At 39.2% G+C, this 26889-nt stretch overlaps 1 protein-coding gene across 1 annotated transcript; it reads right to left on the minus strand.

The window, feature by feature from the left end:
- Positions 1–1954: 1954 nt before the first annotated feature.
- Positions 1955–23124, minus strand: NAPEPLD (N-acyl phosphatidylethanolamine phospholipase D). Its single transcript, XM_035549561.2, has 5 exons — positions 22901–23124; positions 12133–12436; positions 6110–6756; positions 5035–5149; positions 1955–3125 (listed from the first exon to the last, which is right to left on the minus strand). Exons 1-5 carry the CDS (start codon positions 23095–23097, stop codon positions 3000–3002), a joined length of 1389 nt encoding a protein of 462 aa, XP_035405454.1. The 5' UTR covers positions 23098–23124; the 3' UTR covers positions 1955–2999.
- Positions 23125–26889: the final 3765 nt, after the last annotated feature.

Genomic DNA, 26889 nt, shown 5'->3' on the forward strand with positions numbered 1-26889 from the left:
CAAACCACGGAGAAGATAGTGTCGGATGGATAGGCTGGACAACTTTTAAGAGAACTGCGTTACCTAAATCATTACCAGATGCTTCATCTTTTTAAGTTAATACATACACTCCGCTGTTAATATTTTTTTTCCTCTGTATATTCAGTAGATACTTTATTTTCAGTAGACAACTGTCTTCAAATAGATAGAACTGCAAGAAAAATATGCCCAGATCAATAAACAGGTAAAGCTATATATATATATATATACACACACACACACATATACACACATACAATTTGTGTATATGTAGTTTTTAACTCAACAGGAATAACAGAAGTGGAAGTTGTCACGATTCCCACTCCAGAACTCTGACAATCACTGCATTTAGAGTGAGCTTCCCTTTCTCCCTCCCACTGGTCCAAAAAAACCTGTTCATTTTGCAATATGTAAATTACGGTACAATTACGTAATGTTTTACCATTTTTTGAAGATGGTGGGTTTTTTTTTTCTGCTTCTGTATTTGAAGTAGTAGTCTAGGTCAGACACTGCAAATTTTCTTATCTCACCTTTTTCTTCTGACACAAGAAGAAATTAGTCTGGTCCAGATATATCTGATATTAAATGCGTGTTTTCTTAACCTCACCAACGGAGATGCCTAGATGTCCCTCTCCATGTTCTTCAACCTAAAAATAAGTTTTTCAGACATCATCTTTTTAATAAAGTTGTTTCTGTCCACTACCAAAGGAAAGGATAAGAATTCAAGTGACCATTGTCCTCTTCATTTAAAATACATAAAAACTTTTTGCAGCATTGCCTCAATCTTTGTTTTTTGTTTTTTTTTTTTTTTTTTTTTTTTTTTTCCCCCTGGCCTAGGAAAAGCTATTTTTAAATCTTTTCTTCACAGAACAATACTACTGAGATGTTTTGAAACAATGCAAGACTCTCCAATGTGTCTTCATAAAACTGTCTTAATTTTTCATCCCCTGCTCCATACCCCATATGGAATCTTACCAGCACCAAACAAAACGTAGCAGTCACTGTTCTACATACAAATGCTGTGAACAAATGCATCTAAAACAAAACATATTCCATTACTGACATATAAGGCTCTGGTCCTTATAATTCAGTACTCTACATTTCTGCTTAGCTATAACAGGTACTCTGTATTTTACCCTATTTTAGTTTCATTTTTTCCTTTCTAAAACGCAAAATTTTACAAAATACAGTATTGATTTTGAAAACTGAAAAAACAACTTGAGTTTTAACTGTGTCCTTCAAAGCACTCATAACATCCTTCAGCTTTGTCTCCTCCACAATATTACGTGTAACATACATTACATTACCCAAATCATTACTGAAGCCGTTATTTAAATACAAGGCCCAACACAGATGCCATCTGAAACGTCCTCCCCTAAATCAACATCGAACTAACAGCAGTAGTTTTAAACCAGTTTTGAATATATTCTGGTGATTACATCTATATGTTCCGGTGATAACATTCCTAGAAGAAATATCTTTTCAAATAAAGAAATACTGTTTTTTGTTAGACGTGAATTTCACTACAGGAATATGAGCTACTTTTTCTTACACATAATTTAATCATCTGTTCCAGAACCCTTCCTCACAATGAACTTGGACTAACTGATCTTTGCCTCCTTCTGCTGTTCTTTGTTGGCATTAAATTTTTTAAGACTTCTAGGACTTCTCAGCACAGGGTTTAAAAAGGCTAACTGTTAACAATCAGAGATCACTTCAGTTTGCTCCTAGCATGAAATCTCATTGACTGGTTTTAATTTGTTGCTGGAAGTTAATGTCTTTAAATCATGGGGTAATAATTTACCTTTTTTTTTTTGAATTGATCTTCATGGAGTATGAACACAAAATTTAATGCACAAGAGCAAAAAAAAAAAAAGACCCATATATCCCATAGATGAGAAAAATCATGAACAAATGATATTTTCCAATGAATTACGAAGGCGAATAACAACCTTTTTATTTTTTGGCAACAATAGGCTTTAATTCTGTAAAGGAGCATGGCAATTTGATACAGATACATTTAGCCAAGTATTACAATAGTAAGTAATTTTGTAGTCTCTTATTCAACTTTAAAATTATAGGGAAGCTATAAGGAAAAATTACCACAGCCCTTGCTTCAGACTTTTCACTTTAAAAAAGTACTTAATAATAGGCTGAGTCAATGCAAAGACAAGCGCCATTACGGGACTCTTCCATCTCATGTGCTGCATGTGACAAAAAAGTTACTTTAGACACATTCAGGCCTAACTTAAAGACACTGACAAAACAGTATCAGGGTGCAGATATTCTGGCCACCAGTAAGTATTTACACATTAATGTTGCATTATTAAGTGCTCTCTCTCTTAAAGGCACAGTTCTTTAAATCATTTTAAAATTCAGCTTTTGTGGTTCCTCAGTAAATGAAAGTGTAGAAGCACTCATTAAAATAATTATTTTACTGTGCTTGTGCTTTACCAACACAGCTGTACTGGGAGACTCCCCACATAACACAGAGTGAAGCTATCAAAAAAACAGGGCGTAATTTTAAAATTAAGGACTAACAAGTGGGAGATGACACTTTGACAATGAATAATTCAAGTCAGCCATTAATTATAAGACTACATCCTGCTCTGAGGCTATTATTGCTGTTATAGGTAAGATGAAGAGTTGAAAAAAAAAAAACTGTACAGCATACATCAGTGATAAACATAAGACTGAAACTCCAAGTTATGCCCAGACAATACCTTGTATGTTAACCAGTGTTTAGATCACCTCTCAACATTTGTAAACAATTTAACTAGTAAAATCAATTTAACAGGAAAACAAAAATGTGTAACCATAAAATGAACTTTATATGCAAGCTTTAGTTATGAAGCTGACAAACCTGAAATCTAGAACTCAAATTCACTCGATCTGCTTTGTAAGTACACCAAATTAACATTTGTGATATTAAATTTCTAGTTCAAATCAAACAAGGCTTACGAGGAACTGTTACTGGTTCATTATTCAGACCCATCATTTGTGCTCAAGTCCCGTGATTCTCCCTGGCTTAACACAAAGAAGTCTTCCTTTTTCAAGCCGTATCTTTCAAGAGCTTCATTCAGTTTAACTGGAGGATCCAAGTAATACTGGAAAAGTAAGAACAATATGAGGAAAAAAAACAACAATTGAAGCACATAATGGGAAAAAAAGAAAAAAGTATCACTGCTCTAAAAGACTGGTTTACATTTTAAATATTACCCAAAAAAGCAGGGAATGTATTTGTGAAATCGAACAAAAATATTTGGTGTAATTTTTAATTTTTAAACAGTAAGAATACTGATTTACACTCTTCAAGTAACTAGTAAGACGCAACTTATCCAAAATTCAGCCTTCTTCAGTGTAATTAAATCTCTTAAAAGCAGAAACATGGTCATTAGTTATTCTTAGCACAGAGGAAGAAGTATTAACTGGCAGTAGATGGCGCTTTCTTGCATTAGTAAAACAAACTTGTCAGTTTTATTGTGTAAGAACTAGTGCCATTTCAATTTTGTTCCCAATATTGTTCCTCTGAAATTACTTCATGGTATTTGCTATATTTCAAAAAAGGCATCATAAGGGAGAATCACCCAGTTTTTTTGCTAAATAATTAATTTGTATCTCAAGTGTTAGTGATACAGCTTGTTACAAGTATCATGGATAGAAAATGTTTTAACTAAGAAACCATTGCGTGTCAGGTGAACATACTTAACAGCTTCAGAACAAAGTTACTATGATAACCTGGTGCAAATGTTGCAAAGGAAGTTGAAAAACAGCTACCAGACCAGGTGCAAAGTATGTGTAGATGCTTCCCTTTCACTATAGTTTTTGGTCACTGTTAAGGTAACCAGGTACCTGCTTATTAGAACTGGGGACACGGGCAGGGGGAAAAAATCAGCAACAATGCAGGATAACCGATTTTTTCCATATTTTTTGCCAGTAAAAGAAGCTGATGTTTATCTATGAATCAAAAATAGCATTCAATTTCTTTACTAGACGGACATGATTACTAAATACTGTATTGAACTAAGGGCACTCAGTGCTTATGGTTTCCAAGTGATGCACTGCTGGGTTTACTTTATTACTGCACAGATGTCCCTACCTACCACGTTCATTATTCACACTACAGGCTACGTTCTAGTTATTTAAACCTCCATACAATCATCCTATTTCTTCAGAATTTATTTGCTGTTTGTTTTCTGCCTTCATATTCTAAAATTACTGGTAATGCACTATCATATCTACTTTATTTTCCATAGGGAATGCTTAGAACCAAAGAGTTGTAGGCTTCTATACTGAATTAATTTCTTTCTTGTTTTCAGATGAAAGGAAAGAGGAGCTGTTGTAAGAATCAATCTATTGATTGATTAAAACTTAAAGGTTCAGACTTTAGGGCACACGTGAAGTTATTGAAATGCTTGACAAAAGTGTAATTTTCTCGGCTACTTCAGTCTTTCTCTGCCCCGTATGTTTTACATTTTAGTGTTTACTTCCTAACCTTATACCATATACAAAGCAGGAAGGTGGGCAAATAAAAAAAAGTGTGCAAGTGTGCTCTACTGGACAGATCTACTACCTATATTTACTTTCTCTAAATCAGCAGGACTACAGTTCTAACTATTTCTGTGCATCTGGTTCCTTTGACAACAAAGAAGGAACTTTAAATATGCTGCTTAGCGCAAGGTTCCCAATGTGTTCCTCTGTCTCATGGGCTTTTCCATCAGAAAGAAATTCAACTTTAAAAAATATTTTTTGCTAAAGTTACAGAATGCTAATAAATCTCCAGATGTTTCAGTAACTCTGTACTTTGAAATTAATTTTAACCATGGAAATATGTTATGCAGTTATGAAAAGGTAGGAACCGTTTTAACTGCAGTACCTATAGGAAAACTTTTCACTTACATAATGTCACATTTTAAATATATGCTACATATCTGTAGACGTAAACTGCATGAACAATGTTTCATTAATGACTGTGTACTCAGGTAATCTGAACTCATATACAGTGCCCAAATGTACCTCATTTGCTAAAGCAAAGGTTCCCCAATGAATTGCTACAGACTTCTTTGCTTGAACATCAATATGGATTCTTACGGCTTCTTCAGGATCCACATGCTGGTGTTTCATAAACCACCTACCAAAACACAAAGTACATTTTTTGTGTCACATAATTAAGTGCCAGATTTCTTTTTTACTTGCATTAAGTTGCAAGGAGTCTTAAAAGATATACACTTGCCTAATCAAAAAGTTATAGAGTATACATGCCTAAAGAATATACAGAGAACTCAAAATCGACAAACTAGAATATACCAACCTACCCACAGAACAGCAGCTCATGTGTTTTATTCCCCTTGTCAATTTTTTCTTCTTCCCTATATTTTTAATAGTATTAGTACATATTATTGGTACCTGGATGTAGTAAAACAATAGATTTAAATTCTATTTAATTTAATTCCAGTATTGCTTATCAAAAAGTCTGTGCTTCAGAAGACAACTGAAGCAAATGGTAGTAAAGCAGAGGAGAGAATCTGGCAATTTTTGAAAAAAAATACCAGATATTTACCACGTTGTTCTGACTCCTATCTTCCTTTCCCAGCCTATACATGCTTTGCTTCCAGCACTGTATGAATGTATGAATGTTATCACCAAAAAGTCTAGATACCCCATGGTAAGTAGGATACAGATTCCTGAACAAATAGGTCTCATAATACAACAGATTAATCTCTGTCTCCAGGTAAATTGCAAAAGCAGCATAAGGACTGAAGCAAGGGAAAAATGCAGCAAGCTGCATGCATCTAAATGATGTGGGTTATGCGATGCTATTTAAGAGAAAAAGCCACAAAGTAATTCCAGATTTTTACTCAACATTTTTCATGGAAGAAAGTCAGCTGATTTACCCTTGCTGTACTTAATACTGAAGAATAAAACCTCTGAGAACACCACACATACACAGGCAAGCAAACTAGACATTTTAACTCCATCTTCTGATTGCCTGGTTGGTTTTGTTGGTTTTGGAAGGGGATGTCAGGGGGTTTTTTTTTGTGTTTTTTTTTTGGTGTTTTTTTTTTTTTTGATCAAACGTAGATTTTCATACCTTGGCTCATAAGCTCCAATGGGGATGGCTGCGAGATCGAAAGGTCCAAACCTTTTACCTATCTGTTCAAAAGCAACACAGTATCCGGTGTCTCCTGAAAAGAAAAATCTATTCCAAGGTCCCAAGACAGACCAGCTGCCCCAGAGAACCTTGTTGTCATCTGTCACAGTCCTTTTGCACCAATGTTGCGAAGGGGTAAAGACAAAAGTTACCGCATCGTGGCCAGGGACACAGTTCTCTTCCCACCAGTCCAGTTCAATCACATTCTCACAGCCGCATCGCTGCATCCAGTCTAATAGCCCTAGAGGCACGAACCAGCGCAGCTCGCTGCCGAAGCGCTCATTTAAACTTTTTACACTGTTGTAGTCCAAATGATCGTAATGGGTGTGGCTGATCACAACCGCATCGATTTTGGGGAGCTGGTCAACTGTGCACGGAGGTCCTCGGAAGCGCTTGGGACCCATCAGCTGCACCGGGGAAGCCCGCTGGCTGAAGATTGGGTCAGTAAGAAATACGATTTCATCCATTTCCACCATAACTGAGGCGTGTCCCAGCCACGTCACTCGCATACCAGTTCCGATCTTTCCAACAAGTTCCGGGTTTTGAACAAAGTACGGTTTTAAAACTGGAAGCTCTTTATCAAGTTCCTAGCAAAAAAGAATACAATATGCATGAGATATCTGAAAATGTAGTTGGCTGTGGAATAAAAACTTCATATAAGGCACAAATCATTACAGTCAAGACTCTTTTTGTTTATATTTTAAGCAACCTAACAACTGCAATACAGATGCCTCTATAATGGCTGTTTTCCCAGCAGCTTCCTCCTAAAATCACCTTTGATTTTGTCACATTTTCACTTCTCTCGCAAGAGAGAGGAGAGAGCTCAAGAGTATTTCATCAAGCCAAGAGACCTACCAAGAGAAATCATATTTGAAAGCATTACAGTGAAAACCCTGCAAGGCATTAACAGCCATCTGAGACAGGCCTCACACTGCTTGGTCTTCCTGACCTGGAAAGGAGTATGTACCCTGTTACTGTGACATGCTCTAGTTCAGCTTGTGCGACTAAGCGATGCCTCCCCAAGCCCTAGCACAAATAAGTCACAAACCCAGGGATAAAAGAATACAACGTTCCCAAAAATATTTGCCAAAGCTCTGTTCTACCAGCCTGTAGCAGACCCTCTCTCTCCACTATATATAGAAGGACCACCTGGAGGTTATCCTCACCTGGTACTGTTGGCTTTTACACGTCTCTCATCACACCTGCCAGCAATTCACTGAATATTAGCACAGCACAAAAACTCAGGTCTCATGTTTAAGATGGTCCTTTAGGCACTTAGCTATGCTTTTCAAGGAGTTTTATTGAAATCTTCTAAGTAATTAAAGTTTAATTATTACTGAATAAATCACTGTACCGATCTGCCTGTAGGTTCAGGATGCAGTCCTGTGAATGACTTACATCAACCAAAACCCATACTCCCGTGTAACAAAGTTAACGAAACCTTCCCCCGCCTGCCCTCTTGTTCCAGCAGGAATGCTTACACAGTTCTCAGATCTGACACCTCAGAGAACTGATTCAGCTGAATATTAATCCAGAGGAGGAAAAAAAAAGCTTTCAGCATGGTCAGCTTCCAAATTTGACTCTGCTCAGCCTCAAGAGTGCTGTATTCAGCACAAAGGAGGCCGTGGCTGTATGCTATCTACTGAAACTGATCATCAAACCACCACTCCATTCTCTCTTTTTGAACAGAAGTTATGTTCTTCACTGCAGTTTGGTTGAAACGTGAACAGAAAAAGCTTTATTTGTAGTAAATAGGGGGTTTTCTATTAAAAAAAGAAGTCCTCTCAGAGCTCCTGACCATCTCCATCTCTGTCTTATGATTGCTACAGCTCTCCTCCCAAATAGTTCTGGTCTGCACTCCTCACATTATTTGAATGGAGTTTTCCTGTGTTAGGTGACTTTTGACAACTCTCCTCTCCCTTCTAATCGCTCATGTCCCAACACTTCCGGTTCCTACTCACATTCTCCCTGTCACGGTCGTTGCTTTCATTCTCTGCCTCCAGCATAGCAGATAAACATTATCAGATAGCTCACACAGAGCCAGCCTCCCGCTCCCTTGAAAGCCCAGCTGATGCTGTGACAGTTTAGGAGTCTAGGATTTCCTTTGCTAAAATAGCCCTGGTAGCTTCAGGGAAGTTACTTACTCTGCAATATTTTATTGATTTCGAGGGCATATGTCGGGGTGGATACTGAAATCTTACTGTAAGTAATAAAATATTCATGAAATTGCTTTTTCTGAGAGCTAATGGACAAGACATGGGTCTCCTGGAAAAAGTTTCATTACTGTCTCCAAAAAAAAGAGGCATATATTTACTGTATATAGAACCTCTAAAGCGGCATGGTTAGTGCAATACAATCATTTAATTCATACAACAATAAACAAAGTATGATTAGTAGACTGAGAAAAGCTGTTACTTCTCTAGGAAAAAAAAATAAGAAAGTGATGTTTCTATTTCATTCTAAGTACACAGCAGCACCATAATACTCAAGAATGGAAATCAGGTCAACCCACGAAATTATGTGGTTAAATCAATAAATCAGATTATATCAAGGAAATTAAACCCATATATGAAATTTAATAATTTTCATAATGCATTTTATGTCAGTAAGGGCATTTTTTATGGAAAGCATTCTTTTCAAGTACTTGTTTTTAAAGTGGGACTACAAATCATTTTGCACTGAAGGTCAGACAAGTTCACTGCGTCCTCACACTTCTGTGTCACAACTATGCCCACAAAGGACATAAACTCTTAGGAAAAAAATAAATTCTGCCATTTCAGGTAAGAAGACAGCTCAATCATTCTGTTTCACATAAGAAGGCAACTGCTTGGCTTTTGCATTAGATGAGTAAAAGAAGTCATTCTACTTATTGGCTACACTATTTATGTCAAACAAAATTCTCTGGTCAGTACTAGTAGTGCCTGAGAGAGTGTTTATACTAAGCAAGGAGCTGCTTATGTCCAATGATTTCTCACTCATCCTGAAGAAAGGAAGATGAGACTCAGTTCCAAGACCCAACAAGTCTCCTCAGGGCCAGCTTCAGCTTCAACTGGTGGCAAAGGGGACAGGTAGTAAAATTAATTGCCACGTGACAGTTCAGTCAATGAGATTACATATTTAGCATGTGTTCACTGAGATACAGCGTATGTTTCACTGAGAAACGGTGAACAACATGGACCACATCCTTAAGATCAGTCATAGGAAAAAAAAAAGGAGCATTTTCAGGGTTTGTTCCTAAAAAGAGGAAACAAACAAAAAACCACACCTGTTCCCTGATAACTGAAGACTTTCTTGGTTTAAAACCTGGATTGAAAGCCTACTTTTAAAGCAGTGAGCACTCGCTACTCAAATTAGAATATCTTAAACTAAACCACAAGTTCTACTGGCAGTATACTTCGTATGAAATTCTTAAAAATTGTACAACGGGATAACAAACAAAATACATAATCTTATAGAATCTTTAGCCTGCTATAGTACATTTTGTTCTCTGTCAGACTGACCAGAAACATTAACACCACAAGAATTATAACAGTTTTGAAATGACATCAATTTCAAATCTGCTACCAACAGAAGAAAACCTGGAAAACGTGTCTAATGCTGTCTTGTCTTTATCACTGGATCACTGGTAAAATACAAAAACTTTCCCTACTGTGTCATGTTGTGTCCCCCACCCCCAGTTCTTTCCTACCTAATGCAAAGGAAGGAGAAACACATGACTGGCTTTGGTAGAACTTGCTAATTAGCTTAGGATTTTTGGCGCTTAATTCATGCTGGAATACCACTGGATTTTTACAGAAATAAGAACATTCTCCGTTGTTGATCCAACAGCTAATACTTAAAAGGCACTTCAATGGCACTGAAAAAAAAAGCTTTTAATAAAACCTGTAATAAAAGTACAAAAAGTTTATGTATTCCAGATAATAACAGAGGCTTGTTGTGAAGACACGATTATAATACATATAGCTTTTACCCACTGAAGTACCTGGATAATTTTTTTTATTATTTTTTTGAAGAAACATATGCAAAGCATTTGGTACAGATAAACTGAACCTGCCCAGTACAGCAGCACACTCAAAAGCGGAAACTGGAGCAGGAATCTCTTCTAAGGATATGTTATCTACCAGTGCTAAATAAAGTATGGAGCCCTTAGTTTGAATTTTAAACAAGCTCAGAAATACTTCACAGCTTGATTTAGGTGTGGAACAAACGTAACTGGAACAAGCATCGAAATGGCTGAGGACCCAAGAAGTGCATTTCATTGATCCCTATCTAGGTTCTTCTGTTTCTGATTTACTTCACCGAGCTACTGAATAATTGCAGGTACTTAATTCAACAATTTCAGATGCAAAGCAATAAAATTAGTCCAAAATGAATTCCAGCTGGGTCAAAGAGAGAACACTTTACAACTGGTAGAGTGCAGATTTCTTTGTAATCATCGTTTATTGCAGGGATAACCAGTAAATTAAAGAGGAGCACTGCAGTTCTCCACTGCCATCAAAGCTGTATGTTCTGCTGTCTGCACTACACCCGAGCGCTGCCTTCTAGGTAGCTCAGTCACTAACCAGTTTCTGACCAGCGCTGACAAGATCTGCAGCAATGATTAGAGCCACTGTACGCACACAGAATAGGGCAGCAGTCAAAGGCAATTGGGAAAAGCCCGGTTGTGAATTTTACATAAATGTGGCCAAAGTATTGTAATGCAACACACCGCCTTGAAAGCTGTATACACTGAGACACAACTGCTGTTATTACAAGGTGCAGATAATGCACAGAAGCACAACACCGAAATTAAACTGGTAAATTGTTGGAAGGGATCCCAAGACCCAAATAAGTTTGTTGGGCTTTTTTGCTGAAGTCAATTATTACTATAGAACAACTACAGCCAGGATTAATTCTCCCTTAAATATGCTGTGTCACATATCCTTAAAGAAATCCCCAAATTTCTCATCCTTGTGTTAGTAAATAACACAACTTTCCTGTCAGTAAAGCTGATCAAATTACTTCCTTCACAGATAATTCACATAAGATAAAAATGAAAACGTAAGCTCTCTGCTAAATACTGCCTGTGAGATTTATACCTTACACTTGCCTTCTTGGATGCTTAAAAGCATTATTAACTCTTGTTGGTTCAAAAATGCTTTCCCTGGTTGTGTACACCTTTAGCACAGCTTTTCTGCAGCACAAGACAACACATTAGAAAATAAACTGAGAAGTAATGCTGTCAAAACTGGATCCATCCAACCAATGGTTTTCCATTATCCATTACTCTTCATGGAAAAGAAGCATCTTTCAAAGGTTGCTTCTCCCACCTCCTCTTTTTCAGACCTTCTTTATATACACATTTCACAGAAGCAATATACAAAGAACAAAAAATGGTGTTTCTCAGTAAGCTGGCACTGTACCTTTAATATTTCAGTGCAAATACTTGCTCAGATTAGTTTTAATATATGCATTTTTTCTCTTGATATACTGAAACAGAAAAACAACTCCATAAGTAAAAGACAGCAACTATTTAATATATTTTTTTTTCTACAAAAGAAAAGATTATCTAAATGGCAGTCTGAAAAAAAATTAAAACGAGATATACCACATCTATTTTGTCTGATATAAATGTTAGTTGTACAATTTATAAGGCAATACCTATTAAAAATGAAACAATATACCTGTTTATGTAATTTATGACTGAGCTAGGAGGTCATTTTTGTTGTTTTCATAAACATAAATTGAACTGGATAAATCAAAGGTTGAGGAACTAACTGAAAGCCAAAAAAATGAAAAGGCAGAAAGGATCATCCCACTTTTTGAAAAGAATAAAGAAAGCAATTCCAAAAATCAGAAAAACAACACTGAGGAGAGTCTCCAAAAATTGTCCAGAAGGCATTAGTTAGAAATTGTCATGTTTTATCAATTACAGCAAAGGTAAGAGCAATCTAAATCGAGAACAGAATAAACAAAACACTTACCTGTTTTGAACATGGCACATTGCTGTTATCTTTTTCCATGAGGCACCATTTCAAAACATCTGGCAAGGTTGGTGACTTCCATGTTGGCCATGGGTTGACAAATCTCCCATCTTTGCCTCTCTTTGATTTAGTTACATCTTCTTCTAACCTGTAATCCAGCCTGAAGCTTTTCCTGGAGGTCCTGGAGGAATCGCTGCCCCTGGATCCTCGATCTGCATTCTGAGGTTTCCTCACCGCTTCCTTAGGGTACTGACTGCCTGCAGACGGCTCTTCTATTTTCTTCTCCATATCTTTTTGAGGAGAACTAAAATACATTTTAAATTAATCGATCTTTCCTTGGATTAACATCAACATTCATAAGACTGAACCTTCTCACACATTAGAAACAAGCCTGCCCTACTCATTTTATGATCTACTGTATTTTTCCTCAACAAAATATGCTTTTAAAACAGTTGCTGTTACACAAAAGACTTCAAAAACATGCTGTGGCAAGTAGACAGGAGATCTCTTTGTAGTGCAGGCAGAATTTTACTCCCTGGTATGCACAGCTTCAGATACTAACACTATTATCTACCAATTGCAAGACTGAAGGGGGAGGGGATCCTTATTATTCTTCCAAAATGTAAATTAAGTTCCTCCTGGAACTTATGACATTTAGTGTCGGATGTAATACAATCCTACAAACACGTCCAAGAGACACTCAACTATATAGTACCTTAGGACTTGCCCATATAGTGACTTTACTTTGTAGTAAGAGCAGCAGTCTCGTGTAGCATTAACATGTTACTTCTGCCTATAAGATGCATCATGACATGTACACACACATCCAAGAACACAGAACACAAGAGATGTTTGGTCCCATTTCCTATCTTATCCAAAACCAAAGTAAAGCTTATTGTAGTAGCAGTAAAATAATCTGCTTCAAAGACAAGTTTGGTACAAATTTCACTGAACTCATGAGCGTAAGGCCACAGAAGCTTGGAACATCTCAAATCATGTCTGCGATGTCTGTTCTTAATTCTGTTTTGAAATGAAAAAAAAAAAGTGAGAAAATAACTGAGAAAAGCTTATTTCTCTGGATTTCTCACAAATTTGGGGCATTTCTTAGAACACTTTGAACTCGGTAGTCAGTCTCTTACTCCAAACTGTACTTCAGTGTTGGACAGCTTCAGAATATGGAGTGCCATTGATCTCATTAGATCCAAAGTAAAGAAAACAAATATCCCTATTTTACTTTAAAAGTTGCTGAAGCAATTCAGTCAAAATGAAATGCTTCCACTTCTGTATTTACTTTCATCATTTCAGTGTTCTGACCTGTTTAAAAACCAGGTTGCTATTTTAAAAAGCGCTCAACTTTCAGGTACTTAGAAACTCTACCTGATAAAAACTAGAAGATGCCTAGTAATGAACAGACAGCATGATATGCTGCTTAGATGCAGAAAGGTTTTTTAAAATTAGAAATTGTCAACTTTGTCGTGTGGAAAGTTCTCTACCACACGGTTTAGACTAGCCACCATTTCATTAACTCAGCTATTCAAACTCTTGCTGGTATACTCGTATACAAAGCACAGGTCTGATGTACCAAAGTCAGTCCACTCATACAACATTTTCAGAAAACAAAATTGAATAAAGCCCGCAGTTTGCTTTGAAATTATTTCTTAAATGTGGTATTTTCTAAGTAGCTGGCTAGGCAGAACTCACTGTGCTGCTCCTAAGTTCATAATTACAGAAAAAAATAGGTTGCTACGGCAGCGTTACAGCTGGGCTTTTACACGCAGAAAAGCTGTGTTACCAAGGCAAACCCAAATGCATTTGCTGGTGATGCTCTGACTCCAAATGCAGAGCTCTTCCGTGCTGCTTCCACAGGAATCAGTTAGTAAACAGCAAGTGGGAACACACATCAATTGTGAATACAGGACAAATGTTCAGTCAACACTGAGAAAGCATTCCTGATGACATGTTTGAGAAGTACTACTCTCGGTCACAATCCTGTTTTCACAAAATTACTTTCTAGCCCAGTTTCCCTGCAGTTTTACTGAAACTGCTCCATTAAGCATTTTTCTATTTAGCAATAATACACAAAATCTGCATCGTAACATTAACTGTACCTGTTGATACTCCTGAGCTGTTTTCCCTATTCCATAAAAGATTTACTGGAACCAGCCTTCAATGGAACAGCCACTCAAGTTGCTCCATGCTGTTTTTCACACATATAAGTGGTAATTAAAAGAATCAGTGGCACAAAAAGGCGGATGGAATATGAAAGAAGTAATAAAAAATTTTAAGGGATATATTAACTGTTACTTTAACTTAAGAATGTCTATTGTGGCATTCCTCAAAGAGCATCTTCAGTGCCAAGTCCTCTTATTAATTTAGCAAAGCACGCAGACACGGCATAAAACATCTACTCCTCAAGAAAGCATCATGAAAACAAATCACAAAAGTTTAACCAGATAGGTCCTTAATTCCAGGAAATTCTTCTGTTAACATCTCAGATGTCTGATTTTTAAATATATATGACTACTGTAATTATTGTTCCTACAAGCCATTTTATATTAGAGAGCAAAGTGCCTAAGGTTTTATTTTTAAGCTTCTGTTTATCTATTCATTCATCTCTAAAATAGGTGAATTCTGCCTTTGCTTACGTTTTTATAAAAACCTTTGATCTTATTCTGAAAGTATAAGCCTCTAGGGGAAGTAGGGATCAACTCTGCTGATTAAACAAAGACAATGCCAAAGCATTTAAGGCACTGCAGGTATCTGTCTGCCAACATATTTTCCACATGATGCACATACATTACTTTCATTAGTATTCCATAAGCAACTGAAGGGAGAAAAGACCTCAGCACTCACAGAATACTTTAAACTCTTTTACATGCATAAGAAAAGGACAAATTTACAAACTAGTAACTGACAAAGTATTCCTGATGAACTGCAGGTTCCTTTGAAGTATCAGTCTCACCGATTCACTTCGGTTTCATTTAAACTGGTAAAATATATCCAAGACTATTTATGGAATACAGTAAAAGAAATCTGACTTTTCTTATTAAAAAATGGTAGATTCATTTTGAGAAAGCCAGTATGTTTCAATCATTAGCTTAAAAATAAAACTCAACCAGTTATTAGTTTAAAGAGATCCTTACCCCTTTTGCAAAAGAAAGCCTCTGAACACAAGGAGATTCAGCTGTTATATTTTAAATATTAAAAACTATCCAGCAGGAACGAGCTGATATTTCATCCAGTTTTTCTGAGTTCCTCCCCAAGAAAAATAATAGTTTGGCAAAGAGCTTCCAATAATATTTGAAAACTACATTTAAGCACTGGATCACCAGCCAAATTATGACCAGCGGAGGTACTAAAACCCAACTGGACAAGAATTGTGTTCACTGGTGGGGGTGGAGGGAGACAGCAGGAAGGGGCCACGTCCTCAGTGGATATTTATCACAAGGTTCTATGAGACATCTTCACTTTCCACATTTTTAAATAAAGAGGAAAACTCCTATTCTACTTCGAAGCACTGAACTGATTTGTTAACGTATGGAAAAGACCCTTTGGGATGAGGTGACGTACCCACAAAAAAGGGCAGGTGGATTGCCACCGCTTCTAAAAGGGGCTCAGCCAGGAGGCAATGCAACCATCCCCACGCTGGGAGATGTTTTCCTGCTTCAGCTGCAGGCAGAGAAGGAAACGTACCAACACCCAGGAACTGCTGAACGAGCCCATTAGTCATGCCAAACCCACTGTGCCAGAAGGTACACTAGACAGAAGGGAAGCACAGCCCTGTTTGATGAATAGGACGAAGCCTAACATGAATCAAAACACAGAGCTCACACAACTGGTTTTCCAGCACCAGATGCTAAGGGGCCCCTGCGAATCCACAAAGCAGGAGTGAAGTTGTAGATCAGGCAGGACATGGCAAGGAAAACCCCTGCTTTATGTTCTGGCAAACAGGTTCGTTCCTGGAAACAGGATGAAGTTTTTAGGACAGTAGGTTTGGGGTCAATTGTTTATTTTAGCATTGCTTATGTAACTGAAAACTCAGATACAAGTATTTTGGCTCTAAGTCTTTTCTTTACTTAGGAAAATCATTAAAAGTTTATCTAAACATTTTAATACTTCCTCTTATCTATTCAAAAAGAAGGTTGAACACAGGATACATAAAATTTACAAGAAGCACCATCATTAAAATTTCTGTTTTCAAGCGCTCACTGCAGAGCTTCCAGCACTGCATTATTTTAACTTCATCAGTGGAAGAGCATCAACACAGGATCTAGCGTACAAGTCTTCACCTTTTCCATTCAGTCTCTGCCAGTCACTACTCAACGCACAAAATGGATATAAAATTCTTCCTACTAAGGATACACACACAGTCACGCTAATTGTAAAGTCTGAGGGAACAAATTTATCCTTTTCTACCTAGAAACATGGTCCTTATTGAACAACATATAACAGAAAAATTCATAACAGAAAATTTAAGAAATGGTTTCTATGACACCGTGGTTTACTGGAACCCAACAAGATCCAGAAGACTTCATACCTACCTTGCAAACATCCCATATATTTCAAATATCCTTATTACTCTGTTTTTGAAGCAACAAGTTCGGTTCATTTCTGATTGCTGTCTCTCTCTATAGACTACATCCAGGATTTAGGTGATGCAGGGTGCAGCCCAAAGTGATACCTGAATACTGGATACACAACTCACAAATTTTCTTACAATATGCATATGTTTTATAGCTGCCAAAAGCACACTTCTGGCTTGAAGCTAGAAAAAGGGTTTCTGCTAAAAGGTAAGGTATTTGCAAACACTAGGGAGCATACAAGTAATTTTTTTGAAAAAAGCCCCCTGCACACCCAACTATCAAACCACTGCCAGCTAAATTATGGCTGTGCTTTTATTTTTCCCTCAGGTCAGAAACTGTCTGCATTAATTAATGAACAGTTTGAGACCGGAAAATTCTAAATGCATTTAAACTTTTATTATAAACTTCAGGCTGTCCAAACCAGTTGCAACAGCAGTTATTCCAGATGCCCTTTCAGTCTTAGAATTTCACACAAAGAAGCTCTCAAGCATGGAACTAGCTGATCTGCAAATACTTTTATTATTTGAGATTTCCAATTAAAAGCTACAAGCACGAACAAGCACTACAGAAATTTTCATTCAAATTATTTGATATTTTAACAGCCAGCTGGGATTCGGTGGGGCATCCTGTTCTCCATGATATTTTCAAAATCCCCCCAAATCCATGCTAGTACAGCCTTCTTCTCTCCTTGGATGCACCCATTTTGTAGCACAGCTATAGGCTGCCAGCTGCCCCCTCTTTGCTCCCCGACTCTACAGCGGCTTTGTGTGCTGTTAAAGATGAACAACTGAGTTGATAACGCTCTCTATAAACCCCTCAGAATTAGGGTGAATCTTTAGCCAGTCCCATCTAGTTTTCAGAACCAACAGTACAAAGGTTTATTTAGTCATAACAGAGAGAGAAATTCTAGTTACAAATAAAGTAAATGTGAAGCATCTTATAACAGCTGCAGTACTTACACCGCCACCACCAGCCAACCCACCTGTGTCCTTGTTACTCCCCTAGGCTTGCCAGAACAAATGTGTGTCCACATGGTGAACTCACTCAAGCAACTGATCAAGCTGATAGTCCCTCCTTACCTGCCCATCCCCTAAAGAAGCACTTATTTTCACCTGGATCACTGTGTAACCATGCAAACACTTATACCAACAAGCTGGCTGGGACTGGGGAGGGTGCTAAACCACCAGGAAGTTATCCACAGCAATTACAAGTGCCTATCAGCTACACCCTGCTGTGTCCTTGGACACAAATGCAAATGTGCGTTAGTCGGGTCCATGGTAGCCCCTGGGGCCAGCTATTTCTCAGCCCGGTGGTCAAGCGCGGACGTCAGACGGACTGCAGGAGGATGCCTCTTCCTGGAGCTTGGGCAACGCATACCAGCTCTCCCCGTGCTTCCAGCGCCCAGCTGGCTAACCGGCCCTGTCCTCCACAGCTGCTTTACAGCCCTGACATGCTGGGGACTTGCATTTAGTATTACAGAAGACTTGTGCTACAGACATATTCTGCTTAGCTTGTGACACTACATGACAGTCGCTGTCTACAGGGGCCATGCGTACTAACAGAGCTGACAGACCCAGCATCCAATGCCTGTACCTTTACATCCCCATTAAAGCAAGTTGTCTCCTTCTCTACCCTCATCTTTCACTGCAGGCTTGCATCCAGATTTCCAAAAACTGGCACGCGGCCCTCACGTTTAAAAGCGCAGCCTGGTCTCTCATTATGGTTAAGCACAAGAGCGGCGTATCGCTGTGCTATTCTGAAGGCAGTCACAGAAGGAAAGCAGGAATCCATCTGCCCTACACCAGAACATAAGAGTGCTTTACTGTCCTCTCCCCACACAACCGATCTCATACAGCTACTCAATGTATAGGGAGGAACGCGGGAAACACTTCTGGAGCTGGGATTCAAAGTTTTCTTACCTGCTCGGCTCCGCAGGACTCCGGCTGACCACCTACGGAAATGAGGTTTGCGTGTTGCAGCTGTGCTGTGGTACACGGGACAATTACTGCATCATGACTCAAATGAAGACAATTTGTAAAGCCAACAAAAAAATACCAGAAGATAACCCATGCACACAGCTGAGCACAGACAACCTTTGGATTCAGACAGCAAGGATAATCTCCATGGATGGTGCCTCGCACTTGCAAGGGATTCCAAAAAAGTTCCCCGCAAGGAGCAAGCTCACAACTGGAGCCACCCAGCTACAGCACCAGGACCCCAGCAGTAGCGCTCTGGCACCAGCCCTGCTCTAATAGCTGCTCATGCAGATGAGCAGTTCATTAGTTTTAGTTGCCCTCCTGACGTGAATAGAGTTAATCATAGACACAAACGCTGCCAAGACGGGGCTTACTGTTAGAAGAAACAATCAAACGTTGAAGTTCAGCATTTATAAGCACGCTTTAGCCACTCTCACGTGTTAACAGGCTGAGCATCTTGGTTTTAGCATTTCAAGCTATTTTGTGACGCCGAAGCTGTTAGCACAGGGTTTTTGTAACTAAAACGAAGTTTTAAAATACGACAAGCTTGCACTCTGGCCTGAGGGCAGAGGTCTCCTGCCTAACATCTTCTGTCAATTAGATATGACTACAAATAAATAACACTCCCCTGTTACACTTACTGAGAGTAAGACTCCACACGAACGTACAGTGGCAGAAATCTGACTTTGTTCACGGCACACAGCCACAGAGGCAAGGTAAGAGCTGTTCTTACAGAAGTGCCCAGAATTCCTATCAAAACCTTCACCCATGGGATCCACGTGGCAAAGCAGGATCCAAAGCAGTTCATATATATACAGCTCTGGCATTTTTATGTCTGCAACTCCACAGTTGCTATCTCCAACTCATTTACTAAGGCTTTTAATTTTCTTTTTCTCTCCAAGCCAGAAAGGAACAAACTGCTATGCAAACTTTCTCTAGACTCACACTAAGAATAATCCTTTAAAATCCCGCAAAGCTTCAATTATTCAGGAAGTGCAGCAACGCCCAAGCATTAAACTAGTCTTTATTTTTAAGTTAACAGCCACGCATTTTTTGTTTATGTGCATATTTAAGTGCTAGTCTACTTAATTCTCTCTCTTCAGTTCAAAGTCCAAACACATAAGACCCAATGTGATTTCTTTGCAATATAAAAATATTTCCCTAAGTTATTTTTTTTCCATCTTTCACACTTCGTTTTCAACGCGTGCTTAATTTTTGCTTGCCCAAATAACATTCTTTGTGTATATATACACACACATTCCCCCAGACTTTTTTTTTTTTTTTTTTACAAAACTCTAACATTTGACCTCAAACGTATTGAAATCCAAATAAAACATTTCCACATCATTTAATATAAGGAAATTAAAGTTTTTCCTTATTGAAAAAAAACATAGTTTTTCCTTGAATGTGACTGTTCAAAGACCATCTTCCACATGAGTTAAGCTAAAAGGCAACCAGCCTTCCCAAATACAAGATGTTTGAATCCTCAAAACTTCACGCTAGAAAGACAGAAAGCGTGTCATACAGCACCCTGTACGTTCTTCAACTGGAACACAGCCATTAAAGGCAATTACAAGTGGCAGAACACCAGACACAACAGAACACAAATACAGAAAGAAATTAGAACCATCACAACACATCAGCATTTCTCCTGACAACTCCTTTTCCTATACACGACCAGCCTTTTACTCCATCCCCACAACTACAGGTTATGATGCCTCTCCACGTACTCTCAATGAAATGCAAAGTGCTTTAGTTGTTAGTCAACAGCAAAAGAGTCGAAGCTGTTTGTTCATTTCTTTTCCCCTTACGAATGAGTCAAGGCACCTTTCCAACATAAATGTGAGCCATCTACTAATTTTCAAGGCACCGTCCTAAGTACGTAGGTGTTTTCAGGAGACAAAGCGTTTAATTTAAAAACACCTAAATACATACACACAAACAACTTATTATTGTGGCAATAACAAGTTATCAGAAACAGCTGAACCTCAATGAAACCTTCCCTCAAAAACCAGGCCACAGCATGGAAGACTTCACCCTAAACAACTGAAGTTATTTCCAAACATTATAAGCAATAAAAAAAATGAAATACTATGATAAAGCTTACTCAGCAGATAGTACAGCCAGCTCCAAATGCGATAACAGGTCCTACACAAGACAAGTCTCTTGACATGCATCCACAGCCTTATTCCTTACCAACTGACTTTTCACTTGCACACCACCACACAAACCTTATTTTTCACAATAGGGACACGACGGCAGCCAAGTGTTTTCATGGTGTCACTTGGTAACGTCCAATTCTCTTTGCTGAACGGCTTTGTAAGACGCATCTGTTTGGGTGCAGTTGCATGCTATTCAAACCCAAGTCGTACCTTCTTTACATAGCTGCCAATTACACGCAGACAGTAAATAACGTGATTGTTAATTCCAAACCAAGCACAACATCTGCTTTACAGAAAAATCCTTGTTATTCAAAGCCTCTAGCTGCACTTAGAGGCAAGATGACCAAGTGATTTACCACAGCCCAGCTCTGAGCATATTGGAACGAGGACCCTGATTACAGCACTAGCCAATGTGCTGCAAGCTACAAAGGTACAGCAGTTGACTGATTAAATTGAAATCAGGAATGGATTTATAGATGTGACCAAAAGAAAAAAACTCACAGCAGGTGTTATACATAAAGGCACTAATTAATACGGCAGCATTAGCATTTTCATCACCACAGGTAAAACAATCGCTTTCCTATTTGCAGGATAGAATTTAAAAGCTATTTCTGGTTTGAGAATTAGCAGTTCTAGCTCAATCTTGGGCCTGAAAGACCGACAAAATAGTATTTTTCTGCTGAGGTAATTCCTCCAATCTACTTAGTCTATGCAAAGGAAGAAAACGATAATATCAGAACACTTCCTTTTAAACAGGGCACAGGTCTCTCTTGATCTGGGCCACGCTGAATCCCAATTAGCCGGTACTCGTATTTGAGCAGTTTCCCTTCCATCCCTTCGTCCTCTCCTGAGCAATCCTCTCCATCACACTGCAGAAATCAGACTGGACTTCCCAGTCTTTAGGCATTCAAAGTTCCCATTATCTTTTTATAATAGATATTTCAATTTCAGACCATTTCAGGCATTACTGCAGCAACCCTTGCAGTAATTTTTGAAATAGTCAGGATTTGTTGTTGGTTTTTGTTTTTTTTTTTTTTAATATATATTATTAATGCTTCTTGTTTTCTTGAAAGTTTAATCAGCAAAATGAATCAGGCTTCTTTATTTATGAACTGAGAGAATAGCTACTATGAATTAAAGAAAAATATACAACCATTTTCAAGAGTCTTTTGCCAAAAAAATGAAGCAACAGCTACTGCTTATTTCCCTGTTATCTTTAATTTTTGATGTTGCTTTAGTCAGTGTAGCTTGAAAAATAAAACAGAAGTACATGAGTACAACCTACTTTCCTTTAGAAGAAAACCTGAAAACTTGCAAATGGAAAAAAAAAAAAAAGAATCACAATGATCACTAGAAAAACCATTTCCGCTGAAGCTTATGAGCATTACCGCACGAAGTCAAGACATGCAACAAATGCTTCCCCTAAATCCTCACTAGAGATAATTAGTGATCATTGAGATTATGGCTGAACTAATTACACTAAGTTACTTCGTTAATACCTTCCACTTTACATTTACATCATGCAACGCAAGAAAAACCCTGGCCAGAAACATCTGCCCGTGCCTCCTGTAGCGAGGAAAACGCTCCCAAAACGTCAGCCCCGCGGAGCGCCCTGCTCCATTATATAACGCGCCTCTCCCGAGCGCCGCTGCAGCATATCCCACCGTCCCCTTAGGGGAAACTACGGCACTGTCGCTTTTATCCCAACAGAAGTGGGGTTTTCTCCTTCCAGCCTCCCTTTCCTCAACGCTGACGGCGCCCGCCGGGGGTGGGGACAGGCACTGGGGGTGCCGCTGCCCTCAGCATCCCCTCAGGGGCTGCCCAGCTCCTCCACCACCGAGCCGGGGCTGAGGAAGGCTCCGATGGCCGGGGACTCCTTAACTTTTCCCTTCCCACCCGGAGGGCCCCCGGTACCGTAATTTTAGTCTCCGCCGCCCTCCCGGGAGCAGGTGGGGTCGGGCAGGTACTTCCCCCACACGACCACAGGAGTCCCGGCTCGCTCCCTCCCTCACGGCTCCCCCCCCGCCCTCAGGAGCGCGGCGCTCACCTCCCGTGCCGCTGCCCCTGAAGAGCCCCGTCCTCCTCCTCCTTCTCCTCCATGGTGCTGCTCCACCCCCTCGGCGGCGGCTCCGCGATTCTCCAGGAGGAGGAGAAGGGCTGCGGCTTCCCACCTGACCAGCACGCCGCCCAGGGCAGGGCGGCGAGCTGCAGGCAGCCGCTCCGCAGCGCCCTGCTCCTCGCCATGGGCCGGGCCGGGCCGCTCCCCGCGGCGCTCACAAAATGGCGGCGGGGGGGGGACCGGCGCTGAGGGGGTCGGCATGGCCGGTCAGGGGTATGGGGTGGTTGGTCAACGCTGCCTTACGGTCCCGTCTGGGAGCGTGAGCGTGCTGTTAACCACCTGGTGCTGCGCTGAAAAGTTTCTTGAACTCGGTTTTGTTAGGAGCTAGGAGGGATGACACCGCTGCCAGAGGGAAGCAACTCTCACTAGGTCACGTACCGCCAGAGCAAAGCCACCTAGGCAGCCTGCCTTCCTCTCACAGAGCAGCTCTCAGGCCCCTGCACTGCCTTCGTTCTTTCCTCCACTGTTAGGAAGATAAAGCTCATGCCGGAGTTTCTTTGCACAGGGGATTAAGACCATTGCTTCAGCCCTGCCTACACCTGTGAGCAGTTCATATCTGATTCCAGCTGGGTTGTGAGGGATTTTGAGGAACCCAGTCCAGAGCAATGAGGTTCTCAGAGAAATAAATGCATAAATTAAAATCTTTTCTTATCTCCTTGAGCATGCGGAAGGTAAATGGAAGATGAAGGACAAAGCTATTCACGTGTGTTATAAAAAAACCTGTATGTAGCAGAAGTATGAACTCAAAGCTTTTCTGGAGTTTAGATAATACTTTATATGTGTGTTATCTTGAATCTCAGGAATCGGTGGTGAGATTGTCAGGAAATCTTATGCAAGGCCAGAGACTAAGGTCTAAAGGTCCTGGGGGGTGAGAAACAGGAGCCTTACTTTTCTTGTCATTAATCTGTCATTCTCTTAACCTCTGTAAAGTAGGAGGAGGATAATACTACCAAGTTATCTTGTTCTGAATGTGGAAAACAAGTATGTAGTGGTTACCTATGGTCAAGCAAATTTTCTGCCTTCAGTAGTGGAAAAATCCCAATTCATTTCTTCTGACTCTTTTCACCTGACTGTTCCTGATGGTTTCATCTACCAATATGCCTAACACTAAGCAGGCTTTGTAGTAGTTATGACCTGTAGTCATACTTCATTAAAACAGAAAACTATGTGTATTTAAGTTATTTGTACTGTTGCTTTGTAGAATCTAAGGCTGACTAAATGAGTTAGATGATAAACCTGCTCTCCATAGGTTAGATCAATCCCCATTAACAGGAACAATTAGTGCCTACACATAGAAACTTGAGTAAGTCACCAGGTAAGTGCCTTCAGACTGGTAGTAACTGATTGCCAACAGCAGCGGATTTGGGATGCTTATTATGCAGGTCAGCTGTGTATCTCCCTGTAGGCAGAGCTGCCTGCACACATCATTTGGAAGTAGTTTATAAGCCACCGGTGCTACGTAAGCCACACTTGAGGAGGCTGTGCTTTAGTGAATGTATTTTGTCTGTACTACAAACACAGCTGTCAGCATTTGGGGGCTGTAAGTAAAAACAACTGGTGTATGTGTAGCATGCAGTTTTTAATTTGAAAGGGAAACTTTTTTTTTCTTCTCTGATGTAATGACTGGTGAAGAATTATATGGTTGTTAAAGTAATTTCTGAAAGCTAGAAGTCTATATCCTGTACATATTACATACTCTGCTACACCAGTCTGCACAACGTGAGAAAATTCAAGTTCAGAGGTATTCCTCATCAGACCTAGAATTTCCAATTAGTTTCCTGTTTCAGTATTCCCACGAGCCAACTAAGATCTCAGTCTGGTCCTGCTGCTTTGGTAGGTTTTGATCTTTCAGTGTCTTATGCGTACACACACACACTTAAATGGAGGAAAAGTCCCAATGGGACGTTTGTGCTCAAAAGTAGTGTAAACCCAGAACAGAGATCTGTCTGACTTGTAATATATCACAGACATGCTAATATGCTTAAAGGACTGACACTGCAGAAGTTGGAGGCCTTAAGTAACTAACAGATGGGGGAGGTTCCAGCCATCTGTGAATGAGGTAAGAATTTTTGTTTGACACTAGTCTGAAGGAACTTTAATAATTTCATTTTCTTGAGTGGCATGCATTCCTGGTAATTTTACTGCTCAGACTGGCTCTATATATGTCCACTATATGTGGAAATGAAAAAGGTTCGGGAGCCTCTTTGTACTGCAGAGAGGCACAGATAGTGAGGAATATCAATCAAATATTATTCTTGGGTCAGTGCATTTTATCTTCTCACAGGGAAATTTAACAGCTGAAACAGAATCCATTTTTATTGAGGAAGTTTTTAGGGTATATCATTTCATTAGCTGTTTGGAAGGAGATGTTCCTTAACATAGCTTAATCTGCTTAATGCAACAACCTATATCTTAATTAGAATCACACAGTCAGTATTTCATGAATTGTATCTGCAGTGGTGCCTTGGAGATAATGTGTGCATTAATCATGAGCAAGACAGCTCAACTAACTTGATTATAAAGCTTCTCTTGATGAGGTGTTTGACCTATGCAACAGAAGTTTATCAGTATTTTGTTTAGATCTCAAAAGTGTAGAATAAATATTTTATTCACAAAGTGTAATTTAGTTAGTTGACATAAGCTGTGTCAGAGTAAGGTACTTATTTTCTTGGGCAGTAACTGAAGCACAATCTGAAGTAGGAAAAAAAAATTCTAATAGTTAAATATTTCTATAGCTTTACACCTGATCTATCTTAGCTTAATTGTGAAAATCTTCCAAGATGATAAAATAAAAAATGTTCTGTCATCTCTTGCTCAACCTTAGAATATCAAGTCATCAAACCCCTTTAGACTTAGGCTTGCTATATACTACGCAATGTTTGCTCTTACAGTGTGGATGCAGTTTATAGCAGCAAAAAAAGCACATTTGCTGGAACACTCTGTGCTGGGTCTCTGAGTGAAATAAACTAACCCAGTGAAGACATTTTTCACTGCTCTGATAGTGCCTATACTAACATTTTTATTGCATAGAAATGTTACACCAAAATCAAATCTGCTTGGTAGTGAAAGCCTCTCTATAAAATTGGCCCATACTGGGACAAAATCAAAGATCTAACCTAGCCCTTCTAATTGTAGTGTCGAGAGAAAACCACTCTTATGGTATCCACACTGTTTAGGAGAGAAGTCAAAGAAGAAAAGTTATTTGGCATCCGTTGCAGGCAGAGGCAAGCAGATTTTCAAAACATGTTGGATGCCAAATTCCCCTGTGAAAGAGGGTTGAAAAATAGGCTAATATTCTCACTGGACTTCAAGATGTGTTACTGTTCTAGAAAGTCATTCTAACTGCACATTACCCCCCGTGCATCAGAAGCCTTATGGCTGAAGCACGGTCCAGTAACTAGAAAGAAAAATGGCTCAAGACTCATCAGTGAACACAGATCTGGCAAAAGAGCCTACTTAAGTTTAAATTACAGCTTTAAGTTGACATAGATATAAAACTGATGTAGAATCAATATCCAGTTCTTAATGAAGTAACTGTAAAGGGCACATTTACCACTACAAATCCAAACTTCTTGCATGATAAAGAATTTGACAATCGTTGGGACTACAGAGGAGGAACTTAGTGAACTCCAGTAATAAATAAATAATAATAATACAACTGTGCATCTAAACTTTATGCGAAATACTGTCTAATGATAAGCTGGTATCTCTAACTTCTACTTAGGGGACATAACTGGGACAAGATGATAACCAGAGCCATAACGGAGCCATTTAGGCTGTGTCTGTACTAGTAATGGGCCAGAAGCATTCTCCAGCCCTGAAGCCAAATTGTACAATGCATGCATTTTCATACAGGTAATCTTTTCTAGCCCTGGAGAGCAGGTGGCTTCATCAGAATTGCTGCTAAAAGTTTTGCC

This window comes from Cygnus atratus, chromosome 1 (genome assembly GCF_013377495.2).
Source record: "Cygnus atratus isolate AKBS03 ecotype Queensland, Australia chromosome 1, CAtr_DNAZoo_HiC_assembly, whole genome shotgun sequence".
Lineage (NCBI taxonomy): Eukaryota > Metazoa > Chordata > Aves > Anseriformes > Anatidae > Cygnus > Cygnus atratus.

Excerpts from the sequence above, each read along its gene's own strand:
- NAPEPLD (XM_035549561.2), bottom strand. The coding sequence starts at position 23,097 with ATGGCGAGGAGCAGGGCGCTGCGGAGCGGCTGCCTGCAGCTCGCCGCC. Across the intron at positions 6,757-12,132 it reads ATGTGCCATGTTCAAAACAG|GAACTTGATAAAGAGCTTCC; the intron begins GTAAGTGTTTTG and ends CTTTTTTGCTAG. Across the intron at positions 3,126-5,034 it reads CCTTTGCTTTAGCAAATGAG|TATTACTTGGATCCTCCAGT; the intron begins GTACATTTGGGC and ends TTACTTTTCCAG.